We start from the raw sequence: 10321 nt of genomic DNA on the forward strand, positions 1-10321 counted from the left end.
ATACTGTACCATAGACATAATAAATGGTATGTATTATGTCTATGTTATTTTATTTTATTGTTTATTATGTCTGTGTACTTATTATGTCTATGATGCATCCACCCTTGCCGTAAAACGTTTACCACTGTCGTAAATGTCGTAAACAGGAATCTGCGGTTGACGTGAAGCGTGGAGTTAGTTCATTAAACCTTCTACTGAATGTTTAGTTTTCATTTTTGGGATCAAAAACTTATCAGTTACGAGCTGTAAGATCACACAGATAGGAGGACAAGAGTGACCGATAGCGACCTGCAAGGATGTTTAAAAAGTAAGCTTGAGCCGTTTTCAATCTTATAAATAGTAGCTAACACAACTTAGCATTTTTATAGAAATGCAGTGTTTCATTTACCTAGTAGCTTTGACATTTCCGTAGAAATAGAAGATATGTTGCATGTATACGCTTACCAGTTTTATATGATATTGTAACTTAATATCTGCCCTTAATTCTGTAGCCGATACATCAACCTGTGTAGCTATACTGCTAACTTGCTCTGTCACAGCTGACTTTTATGGTGCATTAGAAATTATCCATCTGTATTCCTATGTGTTTAGTGTTTTTTACACTTACCTTTTGCTAAGATACTTCTGATATTTCTAACAGATGATAAGCAAACTACAAAAAAGACCGTGATCGCAAAGGATGTTTACAATAAACATTCAAGGACAGAAATTTGAGCAGTTTTTTGATTATAAAACAATTGGTGGTAATTGTTATATCAGACCTTTATACTAGACCAGTTTCTTTATTTTCCCATACTTTGCCATAAAAAGTAAGATTACAGAGACCTGACGCTGTGTCATCTGCAGGTATTAGACATTAAATATGCTAATTCCTTTCTTTCTCTTTGTCTTCATAGATTTGATGAAAAGGAAAATGTTTCTAACTGTATTCAACTGAAGACGTCTGTTATCAAGGGCATAAAGAATCAGCTACTAGATCAGTTTCCTAACATTGATGATTGGCTCAACCAGATAATGCCCAAAAAGGACCCTGTCAAAATTGTGAGATGGTAAGAGTTGCACAATATGGAAGGTCAGTGCTTATTGATACGCAGTACTAAAAGAGTAACTCATTTTACATCAGAGGTGTGATATTTTGTTTCCAGCCATGAGCATATTGAAATTCTTACGGTAAATGGAGAGCTGCTCTTCTTCAGACAGAGAGAGGGACCCTTCTATCCCACCCTCAGACTTCTACACAAATGTAAGATGGCTTTCATTTTCATCAGTGAGATGCTTTCCCATCAGAAGATATTGCCTCAGGTTCCAGAAAATTGCTTGTATTACCCAAGTTACACTTACTGTTAGACTAATGCCTGCTACTCACATATCTGTTCTCCAGTTCCCTTCATTCTTCCACACCAACAAGTAGATAAAGGAGCCATCAAATTTGTTCTGAGTGGAGCCAATATCATGTGCCCAGGCCTCACATCACCAGGAGCCAAACTCTACCCTGCTGACACAGACACAGTAGTTGTATCTTTCCAGCTGTTGTATTATATTTAGTAATTTTCTAAATATATTATGAAATATTTTTGTCAATTCCAAAAAGGACACACAAAAAACACCATACCACTATTGCAATGGGGGGGGAAAAAACAAAAAACAATTATTATAATTGTTCTGTTCATCATACAACTAAATAGAAATATGGAAAAATAATAATAAAAATGGATGTTTATATTTTATTTTAGCTTTATTCCAATTGCTGGAAACTACTTTTTAACAGTTTGAGTTAACGATAACATCACTGCCATAAGTAATCATTTTTGAGTGAACAATTCATGTAATGGTTTTGATTGGTGTGCGTTGCATATCACAGGTTGTTGTCCTTAAGTATTTGTTTTCAGGCTATAATGGCAGAAGGGAAGCAGCATGCGCTCTGTGTGGGAGTCATGAAGATGTCTGCTGACGACATGTAAGTGTTTCTATGCATCACCTACACTTTGAATAACCATTTGGCATTAAAATGGAAAATGTATTTATTTATTTTTTTAAATCTATATAGTGGACTTATTAGTTCCTCTATCCTCTAACCTGTGATTATACAGTTTATTGGGTTTGGAAAGCTAAAATGATTTAATTGAATTTGATTTGAAAATATTTTCTCGTCTCACTTCACTGAACAGAGAGAAAGTAAACAAGGGAATTGGAATCGAGAACGTTCACTATCTGAATGATGGACTGTGGCACATGAAGACGTATAAGTAATGATAGACGAGAGGATGTGGTGGAATCGTTTGGACCCGTTATCACCAGGCTGCCCGTCTACTGTTTACATGAATGGACTCAACTGTGTACCATGCCGAAAGCTTTGAAAGCGACCCCATTTTAATGCACAAATAAAACCTACATTCAAGTCATTCCAAACTGAAATGGTCTCTTGCTGCAGTGAGAGCTGAATAGTGTCATGGCAGCTTAAAGCCTGTTTAAACAAGTGTTTGTATGTGTATTTCTCAGTTGCCCAAGACAGAATCATGTGATATTTGTTTAGATGACTTTGCTTATACACCACATGCCACCATATACTATGTATCATATGCAATTCTAGTCCCTGTGGTTTTATAGTTCTTTTATAGTCAATTTTTTTGTTTGCAGTAAAGGCAGGAAACGTACATCTATTCCAAACAGTGAATCCAACCAGCTTGTGAAAGACAAACTCATCTCAGCATGTAAGGAAAATCCAATTCACTTTAAGTTAACTGTAATATAGGGAAAACCAAAGTGAGGTACATTGCATTCAAAATTATTTGTATTTTCTGGGAATCAAAACCAATAGTACAGGGTCTAAGTCTACACTTATTTGATCCTCTTGTCACTTTAATACGGTAGTTTCTTTCTGATGCCTAGGCTAGACATGACCATGAATATATAATGGCTTTATTTTGTATTCATAAACAGAAACTTATTTTATCTTTCACTCTCCGTTTATCTTACACTCTATTAATCAACACTAGAATTTATTTATTGAGTTTCTTTATTTATCAGAATATATTTAATCTCTATCATAAATCTATAATATCATCAATTTCCCTTTTGAGAACGAATACACATTTTTCCCATTATAGGAATCAGGCTTTGGAATCAAGAACAGCTGCAGTAGAATAAGCGTTCTCATCCTCAAATTAATACAGATTTCAAAGTCATAGTTTCAGAGTCCATTGAGGAAAAATCCAAATTGCTAAATATTGAGTTTTTTAGGTGAACTCATCTATGTAAGTGGTGCAGCCAAGTATCTCAGCGACACCAAGAAGTCTTTCAAACAGCAAAAACTTATGCTACATTATCATTCAACCACTAAGTTTGAAGAACTGACCATGAACCATTTGCCTTCTGGAAATATCCCTGATGTTGGGCTGGTGCAGTTGCCTGCTTTGTTTTTGAGTGGCATGTCAGTAGGTGCAGAAATTGATCTGAGAGTGGATGGAAAAACAGAAAACTGCAGTCCAAAAATTCACATGTACATTTTGTGCTCGTTTGAAGATGCTTTGAAGGTTCTAACTGATCTTCCAAAACTTCTAGGAGAAAACAAAGCGTTGGCGGTTCTATTGAGAGTGTGGCTCTTTCCTTTGGACAAACTTCACTCAGGAGCAACAAAACTTCAGAAATATATCCGCATTGATTTAATCACAGAGATAGAATCAGTAATCAAGAGTTTAAGTGCAGCTGAGATGAACTGCAATGACCTTCTGAGAGACGCACCTGCCTTGACTTTTGCTGCATTTCAGAATAAAATACTGCACATGAAGCAAAACTGTTACAAATATAAGTTAAGACTCATGAAGAAACTTGGTGATCTGTTGCCAAACATCCGTGGCAACATGGTAAAGCACACTGCACTTATTGATCTTCTAAAAGATCATGAGGGATCTCCATTCAGAGGAACAGATCTTGAACAATGGCAGAAAGAATGAGAGAATGAATCTCACGTTGTTAAAACGCTGCTCAAACAACTGAATGATTCTGGAGCAAAAGTAGAAGACAACTTAGATAACATACTGATGGATCTGAAAGTAGGAGATTTGGTTAGCTACACGTTCACGTCACTGGATTGGCCGGATGTGCTTCTGCCTAAACAAAGTGACTATCTCGAGTCCTTCAACAATAGGAAAAATCAATAAGAACAGCTCCTGGTGTACTTTCTAGCAAAAATCTTGGCTCAATCCTGATATCTAAAAAACCATGAAGAGCAGCTTGAAGATATTTAAGAAACTGATCAGAATTGTGATTAAAAAAAAAAAACTTTAAGCCAATCAAGTTTATTGTGTCGTCAAAGGAAATAGAGAATAATCCTGGTTCCTGCACTCTCTTGTATGAAAATGACTGTGATGAAACCGTTTGCACACAGTGACAGTGTGGTTTTGAAGGTTCCTCCGTCATGTCCTGCTACAGTGGAAATCAGGCTACTGTACAAAATGAAGAAGCAGACTGACTGGACATCTCAACATGTGCTGAAGAGTGAGACCTGAGACCAGGAACTGAGTATGAGATCAAATGTGCAGCAATGGGAAAACTCAACTACACCGTAGGCAGTAATGTCATCAGAGTTATGATATTTGCTGATATTTCATAAAGTAATGAAAGTAGAGTAAAGGGTGAGTTATTCTTAATGTTTGTTTGGCCATTATGCGACAGTGGCAGTTCTACACCAATGCAACTAAATGCTTTGTACAAAAATGAAAGGGCTCATTCATTCTACTTTATAATTACATTTGTCATTTATCATATTAATGTGCCTTTTCAGTGCCTTTAGGGAACTATCAACTACAGCAAAGAAAAAAAAGAACATAAACTAAATAGGGTAGTCAAAATTTGAAGTGGATGTCCTAAGACAAGAACACATTTTGGTTTTAGGACAATTTTGATTCAAATTTTGACTAGTGTAATATAATACAAAGCAGTATTACATCAAATCGGCAAGTCACAAAGTTCAAAACGTCTATTATTTTTGAATTATGAACCAAAGCAAGACCATGCTGTATTAGCATTTTCTGTAGCTTACGTCATTAAAAAAAAAAAAAAAAAAAGAGATAAAAATGGGTTTAACAACACCAAACCTACATCTGTATGAATACTAATGCATGATTTCTAATAATATGGTTGCCATGCGCTGAAGATCTACCAGATGAGATTCGTGAGTGTTTGAGAATCGTGCTGATTGGGAAGACAGGGTGTGGAAAGAGTGCAACAGGAAACACTATTCTAGGACAAAATCAGTTCAAAAGCAAAATGGGCATACGTCCCAATGTTTGTAAGAAAGGAGTTGGTGAGGTTGAGGGAAAATCAGTAGCTGTTGTTGATACTCCAGGTCTCTTTCAAACCATGCTGTCAAATGTAGAAATACAGGAAGAAATTGTAAAATGCATTGCACTGTTAGTTCTTGGAACCCATGCAATCATTATAGTGATTACTGTGGGAAGATGTACAGAGGAAGACGTGATCATTTTACATCTGATAGAGAGGATGTTTGGTCTGAAAGATGGACATTTCAGCATTGTTCTGGTCACTAGAGCAGATGATCTTGAGACTGAATCCATAGAAGATTTTGTGCAAACCTCAACAGGCTGTTCAAATTCTGTGAAAACAGATACCTGGTTTTTAATAACAGAGAAAAACGAGACAGAACTCAAGTTACTGAACTTGTAAAATGAGGATTACATCCAACAAAGAGCAATATTTTACAAACAGTATCAACCAAGACCTGGAAATGTCTTTTAAAAAGTGGGTAGAGAAAATACTGAAAGAGAGGAAGAGGCTCAAATTGAGAAATTAAGAACCAATTATGAGACAGAAATGGATCAGCTCAAGAAGAGATAAGAGGAAAAAATTGTAAATGAATTCAAAGCAGTCAAGTACAGTCAAAAATCCCTTCTCTACAATGGAAACGAGAGCTGGAGATTCAGAAATGATCAAAAACTTAGATGAAAAAAAGAGGCTGAAAATAAGAAAAGTAGCAAAAAGAAACAGAGGACAGAGAGAAAAAGGAATATAAACATGATTAGGAAAATGTGCTTAAAAAGAGATTTTAAATAAATAAAGAGGATCAAACAAGAAGAACAGAGAGAAAAATAAAAGGTTTAAAAGGACAGCATAGACATTCAAAAAGAAAGCGACAACAGAACTGTTGAATTGTAAAATGAAAAGAGATAAGAGAATGAGTAAAACAGGATAGAAAACAAAAATGAAACACTAAAAAACAAGAAATTGAGAAAATGAGAGACATTTTCAAGAGACTTAGAAGAGAGAATATGAAGAAAAGGAAGCTGATCTTTTTTTTAAGCTTAAAGACAAGTCAGAAGAAAAGATTTCTACAATAGGACAGCTTTCAGAGTTTAATAAAGGACTACAAAACATAATTTTCATTGTTTTTTTATTAAACCAACCTATCAGAAGTGTTGCAATCCATTGAAAAATCAAGTATCCAGAGAAATGAAGAGGATTTAATGATTTAATGCATATTCATTTGTTCACTGCGCTGTATCATCTGTTGATAGCACTCTTTTATTTGTAACCTTTACTATTACTTAAAGCAGGAGAGATCAAGCATTCCGATGTTTACTGAATAAAAAGATTAATGAAATTAAAAAAAGGTCACAAACCAGTGTATAATGAAGTGCATCTGAATTACAGAAACAATATTTCGATATGTAAATAAATAGACAATTTTCTATGCAAAAGTAATTTTACAATCTCAAGTATATTAACCTTTCAAACCACATTAGTTTGATATTTTTATGAGTGATATAGACAGTTTACCGTACAGAGGCCATTAAGATATCCTTTCCCCTCTCTACAACATGCATCCAAAATACATTTTAAAAATCATCAAAAGGTTCTTCGTTTTCATTCCCAACCCCATATGTGTGGCATTCATAAATCTAGTGTAATTTTTATTCAAAATACTATCAAGTACACAGAATTATACAATATTGGCCCCTCTCGATTCACTTATATGCAAACAATTATCCTCTTGCTTTTGCCAGAATGCATTTGTAGCAAAAAGCATGGTGTAACCCCCATAACCAGCACCAACTTTCAGAACTCATAATCACAAATAAAGTACATACTACACATCACAGCTGATACAGCCCTGCATCCAGTTATGATCAACACCTCAATTCTGTGAGTGACAGTAACAGTTCCAATACAGGAGCCATGAAGTCAATCAGTCATTATCAGAGTCTTTAGGAGGCAGAAATGTCAAGGAATCATGAAAATCATGTCCATATGGCCGTAGTCTGTAGACGCCGTACATCAAAACCTGCATCTGGCTCGGAGACATGCCAGCGAACGTGATGGCCATGTCAGGACAACAGGCCTCCACGACATCGGCCGGGTTTTGGCCCATGCTGTCGGAAATCAAGGAGCTGACGCTCTTCTTGTTAAAAAGCCCTTTGCCTTGCGCATCCTCTCCGTTTTCTGCAAACACCCCGCTGTATTTCAAACAGGTGGCGAGCTGCTTTTCTTCAGGCATCTTCCACAAGGCATGTCCTCGCTCTGGGCATTTGTCCTCATCCTTAAACATCTCCATCAGCCTCCTCATTGCTTCATAGCTCAGCACGATCCCGCTGTCATACTCCACGTAATCCAGCTCTCCGGACTTTTCCGTGTGGCCAATGTAAAACGGCTGGCTTGGATCTTTATCCAACACCAAATACTTGAGGTTCTCTATAATTGCGAACGTGGTGGGCCGGGCCACGAAGAACCAGCGCAGGTCTCCAGCATTTTCGTAGGCGTGTTTGATGGCTTTGCGTAGCCTAGCCCACTCATCCTGCTCCTGTAGGTCAACTGCCTCCAGAGCTTTGGACGATTCGGACGTGTAGAAGACAGATTTGTCACAGTGTTTGCTCCAAGTGTCGTTGGCTGTCGCCCAGTGGACCAGGAGCTTTGGAGTGACCATGATGAGACAGTACACTCCAACCTGGAGGGTCAAGTCAGACATCTGAGACTTTGACAACTTCTGTAGTTCATCTTTGCTGACAGGCTTCAGATGATGGTGGAGATGCTTATGACCTTCTGAGTGGGTTCCTGAATTAAAGGTCTCAAAGAAAGATATAACAAGGCAGAATATGCCCCCTAGGATCATGCCTTTCATAAATGAACTGCCCTCAGACATCATGGTCGACTGTAACCCTGTAATAGATCAAAATAAGAATAAAGATCATGATTAAAACAAAACTGCAATGGCAGTTCGTGCTCTAAATGACATTTGTTCAGCAATAACAACAAAAATGCTATAGAGAATATGAGATACGACGTAGGTTGCGACAATAACTTTATACATTTGTTCCTGGTGACAATACAAAGCAACTAACGTTAGTCAGGTTTGCTGTATACTTTTAACTCAGAAAGAGAAAATTTAACTATCGGCTACATTTGACAGCAAGAACCTATTAAACAGTTCACCAAAACTACACATTCCAATAAATGTGTTATAAAAAGTTATAATCTGATACCTTTCAATAACGCAGAATAGAGCTGACATTTAGACGCTACACCGTCGCATTCAGTTCCGTACACACAACCGGAAAACAGCAAGAAATGTAGTATCTGTTCTGGGGTCAGTTTTACCTGCCTTCCATCTAATTCATTTGGACGGAATAAGGTAAGAAAGCTGGTTGCAGTCCAGCGCTAGTACTGGCTTCTAGAACACGGATGTTTAGGCGGATGTTGAATTCACGCGAAATGCACTGTGGGAAATGTTGTTCGTTTGTGTCGTCTCGCTGTGATGAAGACGATGATTAAAAACTACAAAAACCTCGATTTCCTCTGAATAGGCAAAGGCGGAAATGATTTGTGTGCTTTAAAAGTTTTACATAATGTATAACAACTTTTATGTTAATACACAAAATATATATTTACAAAAAATACGTATCTACACAAAATTTCTAAAAGATAAAAGGAGAGGAAGAATGACAAAAAAACAAGGTATGATAAAATCAAGTAAATAACTAAACGTTTCACATTCTTTCCTGTAACTCTGACGAAAGAATAAATTCATTTATTAGCCTAATTGAAAAATAAAAACGGACCAATTAATAAACTGTTCGTTTACACTTGTAGTTAATTGTTAAATAATAGCCTACATTAATAAAAAAAATTTAAATTGAAAAATAGATTAATAAAATGTAATTAATGTAAAATGTTATATTTAAATATAACAATAAAAAATACATTAACCACCTTTTTAAACTGCAATTTTTAAATTGCATTTCATAAAGCATTTTATAAAACACGTTTCTTAATCTATCTGCCAAAACACATTTCTTCATTGTTTCGTCCTTTGTAAGAGAAGTTATTCTTGATCAAAATTTTGAAGTGTTTGAAATCAAAACCTCAGTTTACTAACAGTTTACTCTAAAATGTAATGGGGTCTATTTTCTCCCAATAAAATGAATATGGTTGGGCTAATGTTTATGGAGCCACTGGAAAATGAAGCTATGAGAACACAGAGATACTTTATTAATACAAACATTTATTTCTATATTAATCATACATACGCAGCTCATTTTAAAGATTATCAATGTAGAAAGAAGCTTTTTGAACCCAGATGGTGCAGTTACAGAATCTACCAGCAGAGGCCAGGCCGAGGGGTCAAGAAGATTTGATTGGTTAGCATGACTCCTGCATTAGCCCCTAATAGCAGATGCCATTGATATCTACACCATCTGGTTCAAAATAAACATCTGCATCCACTGACAGTTTTTGAAAATGAGCCATGTGTTCTGACAAAATATTTTTCTACTTGCCTTCTTTGTTCAAGGCTGGTGTAATTTGTACAGAAAGCACAAGTCTGCCACTTGCTTGTTAATATCAGTCTATTCTTGTATTTTCCTCGTATTATACCAAACCTGTCACCTCTTCTTGCTTTTTATAAAGACAGTCTTTCTCTCACACTTCATGCTAATTAATAGCTTTCTTATTTATAGAAATAATCTTTGCTATAGCTCATATTTCCAGCCCACTGTCTCCAATGAACTCCTACTCATAAACTGGCTGAACTCCATCTCTCACAAACTAAGTTTTAATGCTGAATATGCGCTTACAACATTTGACATATTTACAAGATTACACATGCAGTACAAAAGCTTTCTTTTCATAATATCATAAGAGATAAAATACTCATGCAGCTGTCAATGGTGCATATCTACAATCAAATAAAGCATTTTACGTTTCTCACCTTCCATTTCATTTCCTGAATACCTTTAATTAGTCAAAGTAGGTTTTATTTTTTTCTTTGAAGGAAGAGAGAACAATGAAATGCTGTTAATGGGAAGCACGC

The 10321-nt window shown here is 36.1% G+C and overlaps 2 protein-coding genes and 1 pseudogene across 3 annotated transcripts; 2 read left to right on the forward strand and 1 right to left on the reverse strand.

The window, feature by feature from the left end:
- Positions 1–120: 120 nt before the first annotated feature.
- Positions 121–2402, forward strand: mcts1 (MCTS1 re-initiation and release factor). Its single transcript, XM_058798058.1, has 6 exons — positions 121–307; positions 897–1049; positions 1146–1243; positions 1382–1515; positions 1890–1957; positions 2169–2402. The coding sequence occupies exons 1-6, from the start codon at positions 297–299 to the stop codon at positions 2248–2250; spliced, it is 546 nt and encodes a 181-aa protein (XP_058654041.1). The 5' UTR covers positions 121–296; the 3' UTR covers positions 2251–2402.
- Positions 2250–4921, forward strand: LOC131553965 (cytolytic toxin-alpha-like; annotated as a pseudogene).
- Positions 4922–6392: 1471 nt separating this feature from the next.
- On the reverse strand, positions 6393–8735 carry c1galt1c1 (C1GALT1-specific chaperone 1). Of its 2 annotated transcripts, none has more exons than XM_058798057.1 (2): positions 8611–8735; positions 6393–8172 (listed from the first exon to the last, which is right to left on the reverse strand). In XM_058798057.1, exon 2 carries the CDS (start codon positions 8156–8158, stop codon positions 7205–7207), a length of 954 nt encoding a protein of 317 aa, XP_058654040.1. In that variant the 5' UTR covers positions 8159–8172; positions 8611–8735; the 3' UTR covers positions 6393–7204. The 2 variants fall into 2 exon arrangements, with proteins under 2 accessions (XP_058654040.1, XP_058654039.1); XM_058798056.1 differs by having other exon boundaries at positions 8496–8628.
- Between the last annotated feature and the right edge of the window lie 1586 nt (positions 8736–10321).

This window comes from Onychostoma macrolepis, chromosome 14, assembly GCF_012432095.1.
Source record: "Onychostoma macrolepis isolate SWU-2019 chromosome 14, ASM1243209v1, whole genome shotgun sequence".
NCBI lineage: Eukaryota > Metazoa > Chordata > Actinopteri > Cypriniformes > Cyprinidae > Onychostoma > Onychostoma macrolepis.